Raw genomic sequence first — 24249 nt, 5'->3', positions numbered from 1 at the left:
AACTCATCCTCTTCATATTACATGAATTTAGTCAAGTGTCCCTACTTGTTCCGGGTATTTGTAGAACAATTTGAAATACTACTGCCACCTGGTGGACAGTTATGTTTTTACTTTTTATTTATAGACAATACCGGTATGGGCAAAAGTAGGTTTACAGTTGTGATTACGCAAAACAATTTGTTCTTATGTTATGATTTATTAATTATTGTATTACTTATTTATATTACATCTGTAAACCTAACTTTCCCCACCCCTGTATAATTATAACTAAGACATTTAGGGAACACTTGAAGAGCATTTTCATAAAAAAACACTAATATTGATGTTTCCATTTAGTCAATACTGATGGAGGTATTAAACTAAAATATATATATTTTACTAGTTTACCAAACACAAGAACATAAGAAATAAAAATTCAATGATACATCCTTTAAGGCAAAGACTTTTTTTCTCCCTTTAAAGTCTATGCCTAGCAAACTTCTGACTAAGAATGAGGGTCCTTTTAAGAAATCTATTGACAGAAGATTGAATAAAGAAAATGTGGTACATGGAATACTACTCAGCCATAAGAAATGATGACATAGGATCATTTACGATAACATGGATGGACCTTGATAACATTCTACTGAGTGAAATAAGTAAATCAGAAAAAACTAAGATCTGTATGATTCCATACATAGGTGGGATATAAAATTCAGACTCATAGACATGGATAAGAGTGCAGTGGTTACCGGGAGAGAGGAAGGGAGGAGAGGGATCAGGTGAAAGGGGAGGGGAGGAGCATAAAGAAAACCAAATAAAAGGTGGCTGAGGACAATATGACTTTGGGTGATGGATATACAACATAATCAAATGTCAAAATGATCTGGAGGTGTTTTCTCTGAATCTGTGTACTCTAATTGATCAATGTCACTCTGTTAAAATTAATTGTCTAAATAAAATTTTTAAAAAAGAAATATATTGACTAAATAAAATTTGTCAGTATATCAAAAATAATAAAACATGACAAACAGTTTTTAATGTCCTGGCCAGATAGTTCAGCTAGTTGGATTATCATCCTTGTATGACAAAGTTGCAAGTTTGATCCCCAGTCAGGGCCAATACAAGAATCAACCAAGTGGAAGAACAAACTGATGTTTCTGTCTCCCTCTCTGCCTCTGACTCTGTCTCTGTTTATTGATTGTCAATTGTTTATTGATTGGGAACCCCAGGAACTCATCATCACTAGTGTCAGAATTTAAGAATTCAGTTGTTCACAATCACTGGTATCACTTTCTTCACTATTTTCATTTATGATACCATGATACCATCTTCAGTGCCATCTAAGACATTGCTAATGCCACATTTTTTGAATGACCATACCACGGTTTCATTCTTCACCGACTGCCACAATGTTTTCACCCATTCACAAACTTGAGTGATAGTAGGTCTCTTCATTCGTCCAGTTGGTGTCATATCATGACTACCAGCAGCCATCCATTTGTTCCACTTTTCTCACATAAAAACTTGAAACAGTTTGTGGATGGAAACATCGAGAGGTTGCAATAGGCTGGTAAGATCCCCCAGGAATTACAGCTAGATGAGTCTTCACTTCTTTAAAGTTTTGGGGTTTCTTTTGTGGCTTCACTAATATGTGCTCTAAACTGGTCAAGCACTAATAGGGCAGGATTTTTCAGAAGCCCTCTAGGACATTTGGACCAAACTTTTTCAAACCAGACTCTCATTCCATTTTCAACCATCCATCCTTTCTCGTGAACCCCCCCTGCTGCTGCACTAGGGAAAGTCCAGTTATTTTTTACTCTAATGTCACTACATAGGTAAACTACCTGGATTACAGCTGGAATAAACTGATGGAGATGAGCAGCACAGCCTGCTCCGTCTGCTGCTGCTGCTTTGCCTGTGTTCACACTGGCTTCCCAGCTCACTGCAGGTGCCTCGCACCCTTGGCTCCTCCCCTGCCAGCCAGCCAGCCAATGAAATGCCATTAGGCTAGCAACAAGTGACGTCAGCACTTCACACAGAGCTCCAGCGCTGCAGCAGGCCTCTAACGTCTGCCCTCAATGATGCCAGATGAATGCACCCACACAAGTAGCACCTTCTCTCCTGTGCTGTATGCTCCTGTGGAAACCGGAACCAGGAGATCACTCAGCAGATGCCGGGGTTCCACACACCACTGTGGCAGGTATGATTATGCTCCCGCTGGCCTCATTCTATGTACTGCTTACTGGCGCAGTACCCCGCAGCAGCTAAAAAAAAAAAAAGAACATTCACTCCATTAGATGCATGGGTATTTCCCCCTCCACTTCTGGGGGGGGGTGCATTTTTTGGAGTGAAAAAATATGGTAAGTGGCTTATAAACAGCAAACATTTATTTCTCATAGTTTTGGAAGCTGTGAGGTCCAAGATCAAGGTGCTGGCAGAGTCTAATCTGCTAAAGTCTCACTTCTTAAGTGGCCATATTTTTACTATAACTGCACATGGCAGAAGAGACAAGGGAGCTTTCTTGAGCATTTTTATTAAAGGTACTAATACCATTCACCAGAGCTTCACCCTCATAACCTTATGACCTTCCAAAAGACCCACATTATCATACTACCATCTTGGCATTTAGGATTTCAACATAAAAAATTAAAGGGGTAGGAAAGAAAGGAAATGGGGCTATAACTATTAACACCATAATACCAATATTAGACTTTATGGGAAAACTTTAAAATTATTCCCGTTAAATTCAGGGACAAAATCCACTATCATGTCTTCTCATAATCATTGTTCTGGAAAGCTAATGATTACAAGGAGGTATAAAAATGGGAAGAAAACAAACTGAGATGCCTAGTTTTTTATAATATCATAATATAAATAGAAAATTGAACAATATGTATAAACCAATTAACAGGACTATAAGAAAGTTTATCAAGACTAATGACTACGAAATCAGCATAAAAATTAAATAGCAGTTCCATACATTGTTAATAACCCATTAAAAATATAATTGAAAAAATATTCATTTCTCAAAGCAATACAAATAATAAGGTATTTAGGAATAAATCAACTAAAATACAGTGTTATTTTTATGGAGAAATAGCCAAGTGTTTATTAAAGATATAAAAGAAAATCTGAATAAATGAAGACTTCTAATCATAGATTAGAAGACTTGCTATCATAGGGACCGTAAATACTGTCTATATAATCAATTCTGCAAGATTAATTTCAAAACACTTCCAATAAAAATTTCAACAGATTTGACAGATATATTCTAAGATGTATAGGAAAGAATAAAGAGTCAAGATACTCTTGAAGAAAAAGGCAAGGGAATTTATGGTAGCACACAGCGTTTGGTGAAGGGATAGTGATCTGACCAACAAAGTAGACATGGGAACAGATATATGCTTTGGCCACATTAAAAATCAGAATGCAAAAATATGGATGACTCATTAATGATGGCAGGAAAAATGATTCTCCTTATTTAAAAAAATAGATTCTTACAACATGCACAAAACAACAGATGTTAACTATCTCCATGTCTCAAAGCAAGGCACTGGGCCATCCTGAAGACATGAAAAAGAAACCACCAGAAACAGCTTTTTGGTTTATAGTGGACGTGCGTATGTACTTATGGATGCTCATTATGAATGCTGCCTTTCCCAGACAAAATGAAAAACAACAGCATATAATTCCCATTCTACCCCACTGCTGCTATGCCACCATATAAGATTTTGGTTTAGCAGTCACAAATATAAAAAATAAAAAAATAAAGGCTTCAGAAGCAACATGTTCTAGGGTCAATAATGGCAGTAAGCCTGACCAGGTGGTGGCGCAGTGGATAGAGCGTCGGACTGGGATGCGGAAGGACCCAGGTTCGAGACCCCGAGGTCGCCAGCTTGAGCGCGGGCTCATCTGGCTTGAGCAAAAGAGCTCACCAGCTTGGACCTGGGGTCGCTGGCTCCAGCAGGGGGTTACTCGGTCTGCTGAAGGCCCACGGTCAAGGCACATGTGAGAAAGCAATCAATGAACAACTAAGAAGTCGCAACGCGCACGAGAAACTGATGATTGATGCTTCTCATCTCTCTCCGTTCCTGTCTGTCTGTCCCTGTCTATCTCTGCCTCTGTAAAAAAAATAAAATAAAATAAAATAATAATAATAATAATGGCAGTAATAGCTGCCCAACCTGAACAGAGATAGGGAGGCCCCAGGGTTGGAGGAGGCAGAGCTCCTACCAGGACAATACTGTGGGTGGTTCCAAAAGTCCTTACTGAGAGCTTGAATGGGCGTGCAGTCTACTAGAATGCCCATGATCCCATGGGCTTTATCATATTCTTAATAATACCTCCAGTTTAGACAAATTACAAAGGATTCTATCATACTCAAAAGACACAGAATCATTATCACTTACTTACCTTATGAATACTTAAGATGCTGGAGAGGCCAGGAGAGCGGGATGGTTTCAGGAGGGTGGGGAAGACTTTCTTTTCTCTCGCTTCAACCAAGTGAGAGAGTTTGTGAAATAGCCACTTGGATAACTTGACACATGTACCCTGGTATTTTACCCATGACTGTGAATTTTTTAATTGAATGTATTGGGGTGACACTGGTTAACAACATTATACAGGTTTCAGCTGCCTGATTGCACAACAGATCTCTGTACACTGTCTTGTGTGTTCACCTTCCCAAGTCAAGTCTTTGTTCCTCACCATTTATCCCCTACTAGACCCTCTTCTACCTCCCCCTCATCCTGGCAATCAGCACACAATTGTTTGTGCCAATGAGTTTCTCTCTCTCTCTCTCTCTCTCTGTCTTTCTTTTGCTCAATCCCTCCACCCCCTTACCACTGTGAGCCTGTTCTCTATGAGTCTGCCTATATTGTGCTTATTAGTTCATTTTGTTCATTAAATTCCACATTTGAGTGAAATCATATGGTACTAGTCTTTCTCTGACTAGCTTATCTCACTTAGCATAATGTTTGTTAGGTCCATCCATGTTGTAAGATTTCCTTATTTTTTATGGCTGTGTGGTATTCCATTGTGTAAATGTACCACAGCTTTTTTATCCACTCATTTCCTCATGGCCACTTGGGCCTGTTTCCAAATCTTGACTATTGTAAATAATGCTGTAATAAACATAGGGATGCATATATTTTTTTGAAACTAGCGTTCTGGGTTTCTTTTGATAAATTCCCAGAAATGGAATTGCTGGGTCATAAGGCAGTTCCATTTTAATTTTTTGAGGGAACTCCATACTGCTTAACTGTGAAATTTAAAGACAAAAGTTTGTGACTAAAACAGCAAAGAACAGATGTATCAGGAGCAACATCAACAGAGAATGCCAACATCAGATCACAAAAGAATCTGTCCAGTAAGTCCTTTCTTGTGCCTTTCCTCTTCTCTCAACCTTTCTCATTTCCAAATTTGAAGAATCCCCAGAGGACTAATGGGGAGGTGATAAAAAGAAACTGACCACATTTCCCTTCCCTACAGCAGGCAGGCTTTCAACTTAAAACAGACCTAAGCTCAGCGAGGGAGGCAAGTTTAATTTTAAGTCAAGTTTAGAATATTTATCATTACAGCAAATAAGATATTTAACTTCCAATGTGACACTGTTCTAGGACTAAAAATGGCTAGTTGACTGAAAAAGTAATTTTAAAAATTCAGTACCTGTTCAAGATTTCATTCAAGAGGCCCCAAGGGGCAGATTTAAAGGAATAGCGTGGGAGCTGGGTGCAGAGGAGTTAGGAGAATAAAATAACTTATTCTCCTTTATTATTGTGCCCTACAAGGTTCAACTTTTTAACTTATAATGCATACAATAAAATTTTTATTCATGTTGAATCATAAATTTCAATTCTGGGTAAATATCTCAAGACAGATTATTTATTGTTCATTGGGCCCAGTGGAATATGTCAAGAATGTTTATTACAGCATAGCTCAAAACAATGAAAAATTGGATAAAAAATAGATTAAAAATAGACAACTGCACAACAGGTGGAATTAATAAATAAGTGATATGAGTTGTAACATAGATGCATTTCAAAGACCTTGAGTAATGAGAACATTTGTTAGAAGGCCAAGCACTCTATGATATCACCTCAAAAGAGCCTCCTTGGTGGTTAGGAAGATGGGGGAGGGATGTGGATGAGTCTTTCTGGCCAAACTTCTTCCTCTATGACTCTTGCTGCCTGCAGAGAACATACACTCTGCTCAGTTTCCCATGCCATACATCTCACAGCGCTAACTCTGGGCCTTGGCCAGGGGACAGTGTATAGAATGTCAGCCTGGCATGTGGACATCCCAATCAATTTGGTTCCTGGTCAGGGCACACAGGAGAAGAGACCATCTGCTTCTCCTCCCCTTCCTCTCCCCTTATTTCTCCCTTCCTCTCCCACAACCAGTGGCTCCACTGGTCTGAGTGTGGCCCCAGCCTTTGAGGATAGCTCAGTTGGTCCAAGTGCATCAACCCCAGGTGCTAAAAATAGCTCAGGTGATTTGAACATCAGTCCCAGACAGGGTTACAAGGTGAATCATTGACAGAGTGCATGCAGGAGTCTGCCTCACTATTTCCCCTCCTCTCAACTTAAAAAAAAAAAAAAAAAAAGCTGACTCTGAAATTTGATGAGTCAGTCTACATAATTATAGGGTTCAGTATTAAGAAGTCTACTTGCCTTATAGATGCCATACTCTCCAATCAATTTTATAAATATTATAGGTAAAACTTGGTTTCTTATCAGCAAACTCTTTTATTTCTCCATTGATTAAAAATTGGAAGGAAATACAGGTGTCATTTATTGGACCTCCTCAAATACCCCAATATTCCACAGTTAGAACAAGTAACCATAAGTCTGTATGATTTTAACATTTTTCTCTCTGTATTTTAGTATATGATTCACATTTTAATCTTTCTAAAATTTCATATTATTCTTGTGCATTTATGCACATTTTTTTACATTTTGTACTGTGATAGAGTTGCATCTTATGCTTAATTATAGCCTATTACTCTATAAGGCAGAGTGTTTTTCATTTATGTCAACTAAATTTATTCTATGAAGGTAATTGAGATAGTATACATAAAAGTGATTTCACAATTCAATGTTTTAATAAAGCACTTACACAACTACCAAATGCTGCAAGCACTTTAATGGCCTCTTAGAACAGTCTAGCTTTTCATAAGCTAGCTTTCAAGATTTTAGATGACTACTAGAGGAAGTTATGAAACACTTCCAACTCAGGACATAATGGTTTGTACCAGAAATAACAGCTTATTTGACACTTAGGTACATATGTCCCCATCCCATTTAATCTTTTTTGCATAATCTAAACACAACTTTATTATTGAATAATACATATCATACCGTCAGTGTCATAAATTCTTTTGTTTTAGAGTTAGCATTTAGTCACAGTGCACATAGACATAAAAATTGAGTATATAGTCAAGGAAATAGTTGTTTTATATATATTATTTCAATTTTTAAATTTTATTTAGAAAATTCTACTTTAACAGGGTGACATTGATCAATAAGAGTACATAGGTTTCAGGTAAACATTTCTATAGCATTTGAACTGTTGGTTATGTTGTATATCCATTGACCAAAGTCAAATCATCTTTCCTCACCTTATATTTGTCCCTCTTTACACCCTCCCCCACACTCTCTTCCATCCCCCTCCCCCACACCTCCTACCCACTAGCAACCACTTCACTTTTATCTATGTCCATGAGTCTCAGTTTTATATCCCGCCTATGTATAAAATCATACAGTTCTTAGCTTTTTCTGATTTACTTATTTCACTCAGTATAACATTCTCAAGGTCCATCTATGTTGTCATAAATGTCACTATGTCATCATTTCTTATGGCTGAGTAGTAATCCATTGTATATATGTACCACATCTTTATCCAATGCTCTATCCAGGGACACTTTGGTGGTTTCCATGTCTTGTGCACTGTGAATAATTGTAGGAAAAGACCCTGCATAAATATAAAGGGCAGTTAACTTCAGAGCAGGGGTTACTTGGAGATGAGATCTTGGAGTATGTGAGCCATAACAGGAGACTGGTTTGGGTTACTTGAATGCATGTATGCAGGATTCTGGAGGAATGCCTCCAAGAACCAGATGTCCTTTATGATTAATAAGCTCTGAGACTCTGACTCTTTTCGTGTCCTTGATCATGAAGGAAACAGTAGACATGCAGAGTTGGGGATGAAACAGATGGGGAAAAAGGCGTTTGTAGCTTTCTAGTTTTATCTGCTGAGCTATGGCTTTTGGAACTCAATAAATATGCAGTGGTGCAGTTTCTCGGGGCTGATTCCGCCTAAGAGTTTCAGCCCTCTGCTACATTACTTTCATCAGATGTGTCTTATTCTTTGCGAGTCCCGTAATAAATAATGCTGCAGTGAACATGGGGGTACATGTGTCTTTACATATGGATGTTTTTGAGTTTTGGGGGTAGATACTCAGTAGAGGGATTGCTGGGTCATATGGTAGTTCTATTCTTAATTTTTTGAGAAACCACCATTCTTTCTTCCATAATGGTTGTACTACTTTACATTCCCACCAGCAGTGAATGAGGGTTCCTTTCTCTTCACAGCCTTTCTAACACCTGCTATTACTTGTCTTGTTGATAATAGCCAATCTAACAGGTGTGAGATGATATTTCAGTGTAGTTCTGATTTGCATTTCAACATCTTTTTATGTATTTACTGGCCATTTGTCTTCTTGGGAGAAGAGTATTCAGGTTTTCTGCTCATTTTTAAATCAGATGGTTTATTTGCTTGTAGTAATAGTGCCCTGCCAATTATCTTTAGCAAATGCTCTTGCAAATCTTCATTATCATGATCATAAATAATGACAAATATTTCATTTGTAGATGGTGATGTATAGGAGAAGGAGAAAATGTGCAAAACAAAATTAAAAAAAAAAACAATCTCAGCTTTTTAAATTAGCTATGCCTAATTACATTATATTTCCCACTGAAAATTAGAAATCAGTAAGAATGACCTCAAGCCTGACCAGGAGGTGGCACAGTGGATAGGGCATCGGACTGGGATGCAGAGGACCCAGGTTCGAGACCCCGAGGTCGCCAGCTTGAGCGCGGGCTCATCTGGCTTGAGCAAAAGCTCACCAGCTTGGACCCAAGGTCCCTGGCTCGAGCAAGGGGTTACTCACTCTGCTGAAGGCCCATAGTCAAGGCACAGACGAGAAAGCAATCAATGAACAACTAAGGTGTTGCAACGCGCAATGAAAAACTAATGATTGAAGCCCTGGCCGGTTGGCTCAGCGGTAGAGCGTCGGCCTAGCGTGCGGAGGACCCGGGTTCGATTCCCGGCCAGGGCACACAGGAGAAGCGCTCATCTACTTCTCCACTCCTCCCCCTCTCCTTCCTCTCTGTCTCTCTCTTCCCCTCCCGCAGCCGAGGCTCCATTGGAGCAAGGATGGCCCGGGCACTGCGGATGGCTCTATGACCTCTGCTTAGGCGCTGGAGTGGCTCTGGTTGCAGCAGAGCATCGCCCCCTTATGGGCATAGCGTCGCCCCCTAGTGGGCGTGCCGGGTGGATCCCGGTCGGGCGCATGCGGGAGTCTGTCTGACTGTCTCCTCGTTTCCAGCTTCAGAAAAATGCCAAAATAAATAAATAAAAAGTTCCTAGTTATAACAGCATAACTTAAGAAGTAACTAGTTAACTGTAAGAAATGGAAACACAAACTATATTAATCAAAAACAAGCCTGTAGGAACAAAACTGAAAATACTATATACAAATCAGATGAACCATAGAACTGAAAAACAATGTAGTACGAATTGTTACACTGAAGACACCATGGATTAATGAACTATGTGGGGGGCAAGGATTTCCGTGTGCTTACCTGCTGTAACCTCAGAGTCTGGGACAGTGCCCAACACAAAGGAGACACTCAATGAATAAATGAGCTATCCTGGTTAAAAAAAAAAGAAGAAATAAAGCAATACAATTAGCTTTTTCTTCATTAGAAGCTGATTCGAGTCTTTTTTAAATTTGTTCCAATTCTAGAACTAAAGAAAACATGTTTCATGCAGCTGTAAGTAATTTTTTTTATGTAGAACACTGCCAGTGATATTTTAATCCCATCAGGAATACAAAATAGAATGTGAATTGTTCTCTCTCATGACATAATCCCTTATTTTCTTGCTTGTCCTTCTGCAATGCTAGTGAACCTTGAGATAGAAAATCATATGTAGATGCCTGACATTTGCTTTTCTCCAGGGAAATAAATCTATTTAGCTACTAGTTAAGTATTCCTCAGTGAACTATTAGTGATTGGTTGGTTGTTTTACAGAGATGTTTTTCTGTAGCTCCATGGATACTTCCTCTCAATTACATGGGAAAAAATATTAAAAGAAAAAATAGCATATTTGAATAACGTAAGAATTATCAAGTAGTATATTCCAGGAATAAACAAATATTATGTACGGCCAGGGAAGAATTCACTCAGTTCATTATGTAGCACGTCTCAAGTATTTCAGTCTTTTTTTAAACTAGCCAGGTAGAATCTACTTTACTGTTGAAGACTTGCATTCATGTGTTCACTTATGTGACAGATAGTTATTAAGCATCTACTAAATGCTGATTTTTCAGCTACATCCTGGGGATATAGTGGTGAATAAGACAGAATCCTTATAATCAGGGAGCTCATAGTCTCCTACAGTTCGCTGCAGGAGATTTCTCAATTTAAAATGCCCTTGTGTTTGGGAACTAGTTAAACAAACAAACAAATGTGAAGGAAAGAAGCCATAACATCTTTTGAAGTGCTATTTTGTGCCAAGCACATTTTTAGAGGCGTATCCCTAACCATCCTTTCTAAATAACTTCACCCAACCCCTGCTTACTATTTTGTCCCCTGACTTCTGTTTTTTCTTTCTCTGTTAATTCCCAACTGACATTGTTCAGTTTTACCCAGCTTTGAGAAGTAGCTAGCATACAGTAAGTTTCTTTTTCAGTCATTGCATGAATAAACTTGAGAGATAGAAATCCTTGTTTTACCAATGAGACCAAGACTGATGACTTAAATGATTTGCTCATGATTGTGCAACTCTTAAATCACAAATCAGGAGTTTAAACACTGGTATGAAGACAAAGCCCATGTTCCTTCTACAATGACTCCTCTAAATGCAAACTTCTTTACAGAGATATGACTTGTCTTCTTTTGTTAAACACCACTATGTGAAAGACACTGGGAGTCACGGAGGTCTTGCCCTCGAGAGCCTTTCAGTCTAGTTACTAAGCAAAAACAAAACAAAAAAACAACCTTATCTGGAGATTCAAGTGAAAGTGTAAGGAATGTCCGAGTGCGGAAGCAATCTCAGAGAAAGTGAGCAAGGGAGGGTGAGCTGGCCTGGTCTGGATCTCCTGAGAACGTTCACCTGACTGGGCTCTGTTGTCCCTGGAAAATCCATAAATAAAATAAGCAAATTCCTTCAGAATTGACAGCTTTCCTCTGGGCCCTTCTCTGTTCGCCGTTCCCATCTAGACACCAGAGAACAGTAGACTCTTCCCACTTTCTGCAAAGGGAAGATGGTGGAAGGTGAAAGAAAGACTAGTTTTGAAGAGTTTGGAGTTTGTGGTCTTGCTAAGAAATGCGGAGGTGGAGAAAAAGAAGTGTAAAAATTGAAGTTGTTTTCCCTAGAAAAGAGAAAAGACATATAAATGACGGTGGGGTGAGGAACTAACTTCCAAATCAGAAGTTTGTTTACTGTCCTTTTTACACTTCCTTGGTAAGCATTAGAAGTGTTCTGCATTTGAAATGGAAGGTTTGGATTTATTCTCTTGGACACCAAAAAGCGAAACCAAAAGGGTAATAAACCGATGGAAACACGTTTCTACTCAATACAAAGAAATGCATGCTTTTAAAGTAAGCTGCAGAAAACTGTCTCAAGAGATGAGTCGATGAGCTGAGAGTTCTCAAGCAGAACTAGGCCGTTCCCTGGCCACGCCTGAGAGCCAAGGGTCGCCGGCCGGGGACGGGAACGTGAGCGGTGTGCGCGCGTCAGAGGCCCCAGCTGCGCTCCCCGCTCCCCAGGGAGCGCCGTGGGGCCAGCGCGGGTGCGGGGAGCTCGCGCTCGGGCCGGACCGCGGCTGCAGGCGCAGAAGCAGAGCGCAGCATGCTCGCGGCCGCTGAGAACCTCTTGCGCCTCGGCCCGGGCCGCGTCCTGCGCTGCGCCCCGGGGGCGCCACGGACAGCCGCACGACGGTGGCTCGCGCCTCTCCGCTCCCAGGGTTCCCCCCGCTTCTCCAGCGGCGGGACACCCAGCGGCTCTGGGCCCCAGGGCCCGGGTGAGTCGGGTGGCCATGGCCTGGGAGGGAGAGGGACGCGGCAGGAGTCAGGGCTCTGGGTCTAAGCACGAGCGCGCGCTGAGCCGCTGTGCCGTGGCTCTCCCGGTTCCTCCAGCCATCCCTGTCTCTTTCCCAGCAGGGAAGGTTCACAGGGTCCCCGCTGAGCACAAGCCTTCCCAATTCGACAAGAAAATCCTGCTGTGGACCGGGCGTTTCAAAGCGGTAGAGGATATCCCGCCTCGGATCCCGTAAGTGTATTCTGTGCCGCGGCGCGGTGTTCGCGCGCTGGGGATAGTCGGGCGCAGGCTTCCGAGGGTGCGGGTCCACCCACTCCCAGACTTGGGCGCACCCTGGAGCGCAGGCGGTCGCGGGGCCACTCATTGCTTTTCTATAACACCTTCCACCTTAAGGAATTTACCTTCGCCCGCCTAGTAGGATAAATGTCTAGTTCCTTGACTGGACAGTGGGCAGCGAAGCTTACAGGGAAGTTGCTGAAGTTGAGTGCAAACCCAGAGGTTCAGTGGGTACTCCCCGAAGTTCAGGCACCCGCACCCCGCGAGCTCCCAGCCGTGAGGCCTAACAGAAGGCGCGGTCTTCGCGTGCACCCCGGTGGCTAAGGAAGCTCCCGGGTCGAGGGCGGCTGTTGTCCCCCCTGCCACACCCAGGGAAGGATCATGTCCCGGGTGTTGGCTAGAGAATCCCTGGGAAGAAGCTGCATCTGCGCGAAGAACATTTCTAGGATGGGAGACATCTGGCATTCGTGGTAGCTCTACAGCCCTGAGAGACCCCTGGAGCATCGCTGGCTTCTTCACCATCCCAAAACCAAGATAGAGATTCAGTAAATGATAAAACAAGCTGACAACTTCACCTCCAGGATTAATGTAACCTGGTTTAAAGGGGTGGGGGGTAACCTGTAAACACTATACTTTCTGCAGTTTCACATTATGCAAAGCCCAACAAACTACCAGCATTCCCCCCCACCCCCACCCAAGGAATTGGGTAAACAGGGATGGAAAGAAACTATGAATAAAATCAACCTAATATTTTTTAAACTGATTTTTTTTAATAGAGTAGAATCTTAATATCAAATAAGGACTTCAGATAGTCTGTAGATTATCTTTATACAATATAAGCAATGCCTGTTAGAATAGATAATGAAACCTGGGCCTACATCTTATTCTGCACATGTTACCTAGTTTTATTGCTTATTACTTTACTAGTTACCAAAAGCACCTTAATTAAATGAAAAGATAAAACGTGGTGGGAAATGTTCACTCAATAATGAATCTTCAAACATTCTTTTCTTGAATCAAATGATTTAATGAGGAATGGATATAGAATTTGAAATCTGTTTTCAGCATTTATTCATCCATAGAGACTTTTTTAATATTATAAAACAAATTTTCTTTTTTTTTTCTTTTTTTTTTTTTTGAGATCTACATACTCAAAACTGCAGGCAGCCCAAAGCAGAAACTAGCCTCAGCAAAGCTAAAACATCACCCACCGTATTTTTGGATTTTGAGTTCTAGTGCTGTAACAAAGTTATCAAGAATGTGAAGAAACAGCATTATGGTAAATATTGGCCCAACGTTGCATTAACATAGCTGTTTGGGTGAAGAGACCCATTTTTAGAGAAATAATTTAATTTCCCCAGTATCACAGTTAAAAGTAGTACTATAAACAAGGAAATTTAACTTTGAACAGTACACTTATGAAAAGTATTATAGTTTTGGGTTGGGAATATGAAAGTATTTGAATAGTTTTTATTTTACTATTTTCTATAATTTTTTAAAAGCATTGTTACTAAGGAGGGATGTCTCCTGTGCTGTTCGACTTACAGTGTGAACAGCTTTTACTCTTTATGCTCTTAAAGCATATAATTACCAAGTGACCTATAATTTTTTACCAGACACTAATGATATCTAATAATAACTATACTTTTTCTTGTCCTTTCAGTGCTAAACTAATTTGGTTTTAATAGATGAAAGCCAGATGGATGGGTAAAAAAAAAAAGCAGATCTTTTAGGTTCCATCTGGAACAAAAGTCAACAATAAATAACTAATAATGTCTTCATATTCACCTGTTTGCAACTAATACCTTGAAACTTACCAGTACATTAATTTGCCTAAAAGCTAAGGCAAACAAGCTCAATATTGGTTTTCTGTGCTCTTCCAACTAGAGGGAAAGATTTTCACTTTTAAGAAAAATCGCAACATCTTTTGGGTATTTTTTTAATGTAACTGCATTTTATTTAAATTTGACATCAGATGAGAAAGAATACTGCCGAATACATTATCAAGAATCATTTTTTAATTAATGTGTATTTATAAACTGCTACTTCATATTATTGTAAATTGTTAAAGTTGACTTCAATATAAAAGGACTACAGGCATGATTAAAACTATGCAAGTAGTACATGTAAAATTTTGGACAACTTGCATATAACTTTATTAATGAATATGACTACAATTTTTTCAAGTAAGCATGTAACATTTTAGAATAATAATAAGAAAATGAAGGTATCTTTTCTCTTTTTCCTTGACAAATTATTGATTTTAATCATTTTTTTAAAAACTTCATGCAAAAGCCATGAAGAAAACACCTCTTCTCTATAGTTCTCACAAAAATATATAACAGTATAGTAAGTCATTCTCACAAACTGCATAATAGTTTTTTTTAACTGGGATAGGGTGGGAGGTAGCAAGAAGAGATTGGTAGCCCAATAAAAAAACAAAATTATGAAAATTTTAAAAACCAGCCTGTTTAAAACCGAAAACCAGGGCCTTACCAGGCAGTGGCGCAGTGGATAGAGCATCAACCTGGAGTGATGAGGACCCAGGTTCAGAACCCCAAGGTCACCAGCTTGAGCACAGGTTGCTGGCTTGAGCATGGGATCATAAACATGACCCTACAGTCGCTGGCTTGAGCAAGGGGTCACTAGCTCAGCTGGAGCTCCGGGGATCAAGGCAAGTATGAGAAAGCAATCAATGAACAACTAAATGCCGCAACAAGTTGATATTTCTCATCTCTCTCCCTTCCTGTCTGTCCTTGTATGTCTGTCTGTCTCTCTTGCTCTCTCTTGCTAAAACAAACAAAAACTTGAAAACAAGAACCACTTAATAACACAGGGACCAAATGAACATGAGTCTTAGGACACAAAGGCTTTAACTCTTACCTTTACCCCCAATCAATGAAGAAGAAAAAAAAGATGGAGAGTCAGGCCATAATCTCTAGTAGTTGTATTTTGAACAATTAGAGACCAAATACTACACTGTGGTTTTGTAGTTAACATTATGTAACACTTAAATAAATCCTGTTAATTTGAAATTGGTCAGATAATGATCTGGCATTTCAAAGTCTTTCATATCTGCTGTTTGCTTTCAGGGAGATGTTTGGAATATGTACATTATAAATCATTGTCTGTTAAGCCAGTCGGATAATTATATTGCTTTAATATAATGAACAGAATACATGTCTTGATTTAGGCCGGAAATGATCGATGCTGCCAGGAACAAAGCCCGAGTGAAAGCTTGCTACATCATGATTGGACTCACAATTATCGCCTGCTTTGCAGTGATAGCATCAGCCAAAAGGGTGAGTACCTCTTTAAAATAAAGATAGACTTTAAAATAAAAGACAGACGAAGTACAGTAGGTTTTCAACAGGAGTGTGGGCAAAAAACAGACCTGTAAATTTTAAGAAATATTATGAGCTTAGTTCTCAATTTGGAGGTTATTTCTGTTTTTTCAATATAAGGACAGTTTTGACTTAGACACCTTGAGCTACCCACGCATGTCTGTCTGTACTGGAAACAAACTTGTTCATGGAAATTTGAGCCAACAAATTACCCGAATGATAAATAAATAAAGCAGGAAGGATAAAGCTTGTTTCCATTGGTAAGATAAACAGAAACAAAACAAAACACAATGTATTACCTGGCTAAAATTTGCACAAGAAGAAGTTTATTGTGTGAAAATCATCCATATTAGATCATTCTTTAAATTATGAACTTAATCAGCTATCGCATAGAATCATGAAGTAGTTAGAGATGCAGAAGTTGGAAGTGACCAGGAAGGCTAATTTGTATGCTGTATCTGAGCTCCTTTGTTTGCTGTCCGCAGTATGTGGCTTCCAGGGAGAAATTACGACCTAATGAATTACCATCTCATTTTGTTTCTTGCTTCTCCAAACCCTTCCATCTGCTGATCACTTTTCACCACGAATACTGGGAGATATCTAACACATCCCTGTGAGTCTTCTCCAGTCTTAATTACTCCATCTTTAAAAACTTCCCTCGATTTGGAGCTCTCCTGGGGGCACACTCCAGTTTATAAGTGCCTCTGATCATCGTTGTGGCATGTGCAACCCCGCGCATTAGAGTGTGATTGTAACTTTCTTGTTTATGAACATTGTGTTTTACTAGTGCAGTGAGAGTTGGAACTAGATTTTGATAGCCACGTTATACATAATAGTTTGCTTAAATCTGTACATCTTTACTCTGGGCATGTTTAGCCACTGCCCAGAGAATACTAACTTAGAATGGTGATTTTGCCTACTTCTACCGTTCTGTTCTTTACTTCCCAGGTTTTCAAGAGTATTTTAGCCCAGTAATTCACATATGGGGCAGGGCCTCTAAGTTTACTGATGTTATGTACAATATATATTCATTTCTATTATTTTATCTTGGCAAAAAAACTTAATGCTTTGAAATTATTCTCATCAAATGGAAATTTTTAAAAATATTTTCTGGGCTAAACACTTGAATATAGAAATAAAGAAATTTAGACATCTCTTGTTTCTGACCTACCCTAGATAAAATGACTGCCACCAAGTTGATGATTTTCTAGCTCCTAAACAACAGATTGGAGCCTGGCACTATCTGGATCCTGTTTCATCTCCTCTATCCACACTAGTTCTTCTCTATTTTTTAATATACCAAACTCTTTCTCCTCTCTAGGCTTTCCTTTCTTCCCCTGTTCAAGAAGCTACAGATGGCTTCTTCTCATTCTCCTCAGAGAAAGCTTTGCTGACCACCCCGCCTATAATGGGCTTTCCCAGGGGCTCACTATTTTATCATCCTTCCAGCCGTTCATGAATAAGTCATTATACATCATCAATCCTGTTGTCTCTACTTTAAAATATATCCACAATTGGACCAGTCCTCATCATTTTTCCTGAGATCACCCTGGTCTGAGATAACGAATACCTGTCGCCTAGTTTGTTGCAGTATCTTCTAACCTGGTCTCGCTGCTGATCCTCTGGCTTTTCTCCAATTACCTTTCATTTTGAGTCATTAGCGCGTGTACCTTTACTAACGTTAGGTGGAGGTGAAGAAAAGGTTAGCAATATGAAATAGGTTTGGGGAGGTACAAAAGAATAAAACTTTGTGAAAAATTCAAAATGAGAAGAGCAGAGAGAAAAAAACAAAAGAAGAGCAGAGAAAATGGAAAAAGGAAAACAGCCCAGGTTTTTTACTTGAACAGCAAGGTGGATGATGCTGACATTGGTGAGATGTGTAAATCTTGAGAAAGAACTGGTAGGCATGACAGTCTATTTTGGATACATTAACTGTGAGATGCATATTAGACATCCACCAGTGTCAAATTTTTATTTATTCTGCTAAGGACATTGTACACTCTTCAGTCTGAGAACCTGTAGCTTTCCTCACTCCTGAAAAAAGTCTAATCTGTTGTAACTTCAAATATAACCCTTCCTCCAGTTTATTCTTTCTCCGCCTATTGCAAAGATACATTGGAACTTCTAATTCTATTCTCCATGTCTCTTTAACTTCTCTTTTCTATTTTTTTTTGTATCTTTATCTCTGTGCTGCATTTAGATTCTTTCTTCAGATGTATTTTCTAGCTAGAGTTCTTACTTCCTAATTATGATGCTAATTTTCTTTTCATAGGTGATTTCTCCCTTTCACCCCCACCTTCAAACCAGATAAATGCCTACTTTTTCTTCCAGGCTGGTGAGAAAAGTTTTATTAATTTCATAGGGGTACCTTTTCCTAATACCTCCAGTTTTTTTATTCATAGCTCAGTTCTATGCCCAAGATCCAAATCCTGGACAAGCCTGTTGTTATAGAACAGGGGTCCCCAAACTTTTTACACAGGGGGCCAGTTCACTGTCCCTCAGACCGTTGGAGGGCCGGACTATAAAAAAAACTATGGGGGCCCTGGCCGGTTGGCTCAGCGGTAGAGCGTCGGCCTAGCGTGCGGAGGACCCGGGTTCGATTCCCGACCAGGGCACATAGGAGAAGCGCCCATTTGCTTCTCCACCCCTCCGCCGTGCCTTCCTCTCTGTCTCTCTCTTCCCCTCCCGCAACCAAGGCTCCATTGGAGCAAAGATGGCCCGGGCGCTGGGGATGGCTCTGTGGCCTCTGCCCCAGGCGCTATTGTGGCTCTGGTCACAACATGGCGACGCCCAGGATGGGCAGAGCATCGCCCCCTGGTGGGCAGAGCGTCGCCCCCTGGTGGGCGTGCCGGGTGGATCCCGATCGGGCGCATGCGGGAGTCTGTCTGACTGTCTCTCCCTGTTTCCAGCTTCAGAAAAATGAAAAAAAAAAAAAAAAAAAACTATGAACAAATCCCTATGCACACTGCACATATCTTATTTTAAAGTAAAAAAACAAAACGGGAACAAATACAATATTTAAAATAAAGAACAAGTAAATTTAAATCAACAAACTGACCAGTATTTCTTTTTTTTCTTTAATTTTTTTTTTATTTATTCATTTTAGAGAGGAGAAGGAGGGACAGAGGGAAAGAGAGAGAGGAGAGACAGAAAGAGAGAAGGGGAAGAGGAGCTGGAAGCATCAACTCCCATATGTGCCTTGACCAGGCAAGCCCAGGGTTTTGAACTGGCGACCTCAGCATTTCCAGGTCGATGCTTTATCCACTGTGCCACCACAGGTCAGGCATGACCAGTATTTCAATGGGAACTATGCTCCTCTCACTGACCACCAATGAAAGAGGTGCCCCTTCCGGAAGTGCGGTGGGGGCCGGATAAATGGCCTCAGGGAGCCGCATGTGGCCCGCAGGCCATAGTTTGGGGACCCCTGTTATAGAAGTTAAGCGCCCAGACCACAGCTGTTGAAGCCAATATTTTTTCCTTTTGCCCCAGAATGAAACCTTTCCCTTCCGTTCCAGCTTCAGCTTTTCTCATTCCTCACCAACTCATGCCTTTTCAGTTATTTTCATTTCTGTTACGTGAGGATTTCCCTCTCTTTATTTTAGGCTAATATTTTTGTTATTTTTACCCAGCAAATACTGTATTTCCCCAGGTATAAGATGCTCCCATGTGTAAGATGCACCTTAATTTTGAGGCCTGAAATTTGAAAAAAAATATATTCCATAAAGTTTTTGAACTCAAGTTTTATTCATCACAAAACTCATACAACTCCTCATTTGCACGAAAAAGCGGGAAATGCAAATAAAAAAATCTACAACCACTGTGTATGACACACCTAATTTTTAGACCCCAAATTTTTCCCCAAAAGATGCATCTTATACTTGGGGAAATATGATATATCTATGTGTGCCACGAAAGAGTGGGGCGGATTTCTGACATCAGCTGCCCACAAGACTGGAAGTCTAACAATATGAGCAATTTTTCTTCTATACCAAATGATCACTTTCTTGGATACTATTTGTGACAGATGTCTTAAATTACTTTTTCCTTTTCAGGGAATCTCTCCTCTGTATTTCTATCTAAAACAAAATATTTCCAGAAAGTTACAATGTTCTGCTTTACTTTTTATGTCCCAGGCTGTAGAAAGACATGAATCTTTAACAAGCTGGAACCTGGCAAAGAAAGCTAAGTGGCGCGAAGAAGCTGCATTGGCCGCACAGTCTAAGGCTAAATAATGCTCTAGTGACGAAGAGTTAATCAAGAATATCCTCACTATTATCAGCAACAGTAGAAGATAAGTAAATAGAATATCTAACAAAATATTTGCTATGGGCATTTTTTGGTAACAAGAAACACAAAGTCTTTTCTATTTTTAGGAAACTTTTATTGTAATATGCTTTCTGAAAAGTACACAAAAGTGTGTACAGCTTGATAGATTTTTTTATATACATATAATGAGCACCGCAGAGTAACCGCTGTGCAGGTCAGGATGTAGAACATCAGCAGCGCAGAGTAAGCGCTATGCAGGTCAGGATGTAGAACATCAGCAGCGTGGAGGCAGTAACCGCTGTGCAGGTCAGGATGTAGAACATCAGCAGCGTGGAGGGAGTAACCGCTGTGCAGGTCAGGATGTAGAACATCAGCAGCGTGGAGGCAGTAACCGCTGTGCAGGTCAGGATGTAGAACATCAGCAGTGTGGAGGGTGTAAGCGCTGTGCAGGTCAGGATGTAGAACATCAGCAGCGTGGAGGCAGTAACCGCTGTGCAGGTCAGGATGTAGAACATCAGCAGCGTGGAGGGAGTAAGCGCTGTGCAGGTCAGGATGTAGAACATCAGCAGCGTGGAGGGAGTAACCGCTGTGCAGGTCAGGATGTAGAACATCAGCAGCGTGGAGGGAGTAACCGCTGTACAGGTCAGGATGTAGAACATCAGCAGTGTGGAGGTAGTAAGCGCTGTGCAGGTCAGGATGTAGAACATCAGCAGCACAGCACGGCAGAGGTCTCCTCTTTGCCTTCTGTCAGTAATTACCGTCCCAAGGCAACCCTCACAATGGTGAGTTTTTTCATCATATATTAGTTTCTGAACTTTATATAAATGGAATCACACAATATGCACTTGTGAGCATCGATTCTTATACTCAACATTATGTTGTTAGATTTATCCACAAATTGTGGGCATGAATTCATTTACTTTTAGTGTTGTGATATTCCATCATATGAATATGTCACAATTTATCTGGCTGTTTGGTCCAGTTTTTGGCCATTATGGATAATTAAAATGAACACTGTGCATGTCATTAAAATGTTACTGAACTAAAATCACTCAGATCTCTTTAGTTTTTATTTTTTAATGCAACAATTTTTATTTTTGTCAGTGCTTTAGTTCTCGAGGAATGTTTTTGAAGTGTTTTTTAATGGAATTTATTGGGCTGTCACTGGTTAACAAAACTGTACAGGTTTCAGGTGTTCGGTTCTACAACACATCATCTATACACTCTATTGTGTGTGCACCATTGGTTAAGAACATCATATAAATTTCATTTATGTAACATCTGTATACTTTTTAATCATAAATGTAAGTAGTTGAAATGGCATAATTTCTAGCTTATTGTATATTAAATGTACATTACCTATATTTTTCATCATAACCATGAAGCAACATACCTCACTCACTTTCTGGAGAATGTCTGCTGTGTAATTTTAAGGAAAAAGCCATTGCTTCTTGTCAAACTGATGAGCCAAATAAGTTTGATTGCTTCTCATATGCGCCTTGATGGGGGGTGGCTACAGCAGAGCGAGTGACCCCTTACTCGAGCCAGCAATCTTGGGTTCAAGCTGGTGAGCTGTGCTCAAACCAGATGAGCCTTTGAGACAAAGTCTTACTTTGATTTGAAAATGAAAATGTTAATATGCATTCCTGCGATGATAATCTCACCTCTGAATTCAACCTAGGCTAGAGAGAGAAGGCAGGAGGCGTTGTTAAGAGTCCATCCGTTGGCTGAACAAGGCATAGGCTGCTTTAACCTTTCGCAAACCAGCTCTCTTTGTCCTCATGGAACTCTTTCTCAGGAGCTATCCATTTGTCACTGAGGTTTTTGCACCACAGAAAAAAAAAACATAAGTAAGGTTCAAATGGATAAGAAGTACCAAGGAGTTAAACCTATTGAATGCTGGCTGCTATTTGCCAAGGAGGCAGGCACCTGGCTATTCTTGGGGGTCATACACTAGGGAAACTGGCAAAAACATGAACTGGGGTTCAGTGTTGACAGTGGTGTGCCTGTCACAATCAGGGTTCTACCACAGAAACAGAAGCAGAAGATAATTATATATGGAGAGAAATAGAAGGGGAGAAAGGAGAATAGTTAGTCAAGTGAAAAAAAGTAAAAATGGTTAAATAAAAAAATTTACTGTATATTTTTAAAGTATCTAATGTCTAATTTCTTTTTCTTTTTGTGACAGAGAGAGAGAGACAGAGAGAGGGACAGATAGACAGGAAGGGAGAGATACAAGAAGCATCAATTCATTGCAGCACCTTAGTTCATTGCTTTCTCGTATGTGCCTTGACTGGGGGACTACAGCAGAGCAAGTGACCCCTTGCTCAAGAGAGCAATGTTGGCTCAAGCCAGCGACCTTGGGCTTCAAGCCAGCATACCTTTAGGCTCAAGCCAGCGACCAAGGGGTCATGTCTATGACCCCACACTCAAGCCAGCAACCCAGCGCTCAAGCTGGTAAGCTTGCACTTAAGCCAGATGAGCCTGCACTCAATAAAAGTAACTTCTGAATCAGAAAAAAATATCTAACATGTAAATTGTAGAGTAAGATTCTTGCATTGATTGAGAGGAAGATAAATATGTCAATTAACTTTATTTTATATTTTTTGTTACAGAGACAGAGACAGAGAGAGGGACAGATAAGGACAGACAGGAAAGGAGAGAGGTGAGAAGCATCAATTCTTCGCTGCAGCACTTTAGTTGTTCATTGATTGCTTCTCATATATGCCTTGATGGGGGGTGGCTACAGCAGAGCGAGTGACCCCTTGCTCAAGCCAGCAATCTTGGGTTCAAGCTGGTGAGCTGTGCTCAAACCAGATGAGCCTGTGTTCAAGCCAGTGACCAACCTCGGGGTTTCCAACCTGCGTCCTCTGTGTCCCAATCCGACGCTCTATCCACTGTGCCACCGCCTGGTCAGGCTAAATATATCAATTAACTTTAGATCTTAAGTTAAATATGTATGTTGAAATTCCTAGGATAACTTAGAAAAATATGAACTTTCAAACAAGTAGACACAGGACTTGTCCGAGCCCTTAGATGCAAGACTCCAGGGCTGAGTTTCTGCATTTGGATGCATTTTGTTCCCAGCATCACCTATGGTCACCCGTGACAGAAAGCTCCACAAGAAGCAGGCTTTGTCATACACATGACAGTGTTCAGGCTTAAACAGTGAGTAAAGCCAATGGCTCTATCAAGAATCTATCAATATACCTTTAATATCGAGGTTACTGAGAATTTGGGGCTTAAATTAAAGATAGTTGTGAGAACAAGATGAAGTTGACCTTGCCATCATATCAAGAACTACAGGTGATCATTTGGCACCATGGGCTAACAGATAGAGATAGCCTTGGTTAGAACAGTGGAGCCTGGGTTTGGAAAGCAGAAATTCATGGACGATAGGATGCTGAAGGTTCACGGGTTGAGGGTGGAGTGTGTACTGACTCTGTCCATAGATGTATAATCAGGAGGTAATATGACAACCTGGCAATGCCATTATGAGGAATGAAGACATATCTGTCATCAACATGTTAACAAATGTTTGCTTATAGGCTGCTTAGAGTGTCTATTATGAAAAACTCAAGAAAGAAGTGTTGGCGAGGATGTTGAAGAAAGGAAATCAGTCACTGTTGATAGGATTATAAATTGCTGCATCCATTATAGAAAACAGCATGAAGGCTCCTCAAAGAATTAACAATAGAACCATATGACCCTGAAATTCCACTTCAGGGCATTTATACAAAGAATCAAAAACACTAATTCAAAAAGATACATGCACCCTTATGTTCACTGCAGCATTATTAACATATGCTGCCAAAATATGGAAGCAAGGTAGGTGTTGATAGATAGATGAATAAAGATGATATACAAAAACAGTATCTATAATAGATATTACTAAGCAATAACAAACAATGAAATCTTGCCATTTGTGACAACATGGATGGACTTTGGGGCATTATGCTAAGTGAAATAACTCAGAGAAAGACAAATACTGTATTATTTCACTTATATGTGAAATCTAAAGAAGCAAAAATGAACAAAACAAAGTCATATTCATAGA

At 40.1% G+C, this 24249-nt stretch overlaps 1 protein-coding gene across 4 annotated transcripts; it reads left to right on the top strand.

Moving 5' to 3' along the window:
- The first annotated feature begins 2040 nt into the window (after nucleotides 1-2040).
- Nucleotides 2041-20196, top strand: FAM162B (family with sequence similarity 162 member B). Of its 4 annotated transcripts, none has more exons than XM_066247999.1 (4): nucleotides 2041-2182; nucleotides 12429-12537; nucleotides 15776-15884; nucleotides 20060-20196. In XM_066247999.1, the coding sequence occupies exons 1-4, from the start codon at nucleotides 2071-2073 to the stop codon at nucleotides 20156-20158; spliced, it is 429 nt and encodes a 142-aa protein (XP_066104096.1). In that variant the 5' UTR covers nucleotides 2041-2070; the 3' UTR covers nucleotides 20159-20196. The 4 variants fall into 4 exon arrangements, with proteins under 4 accessions (XP_066104096.1, XP_066104094.1, XP_066104093.1 ...); XM_066247997.1 differs by having other exon boundaries at nucleotides 12426-12537; XM_066247996.1 differs by lacking the exon at nucleotides 2041-2182 and adding an exon at nucleotides 12041-12289.
- Nucleotides 20197-24249: the final 4053 nt, after the last annotated feature.

The sequence above is a fragment of the Saccopteryx bilineata genome, chromosome 12 (genome assembly GCF_036850765.1).
Source record: "Saccopteryx bilineata isolate mSacBil1 chromosome 12, mSacBil1_pri_phased_curated, whole genome shotgun sequence".
In the NCBI taxonomy this organism is placed as follows: domain Eukaryota; kingdom Metazoa; phylum Chordata; class Mammalia; order Chiroptera; family Emballonuridae; genus Saccopteryx; species Saccopteryx bilineata.
The sequence above is the reverse complement of the archived record's forward strand: the minus strand, read 5'-3'. Positions and strand labels throughout refer to the sequence as shown.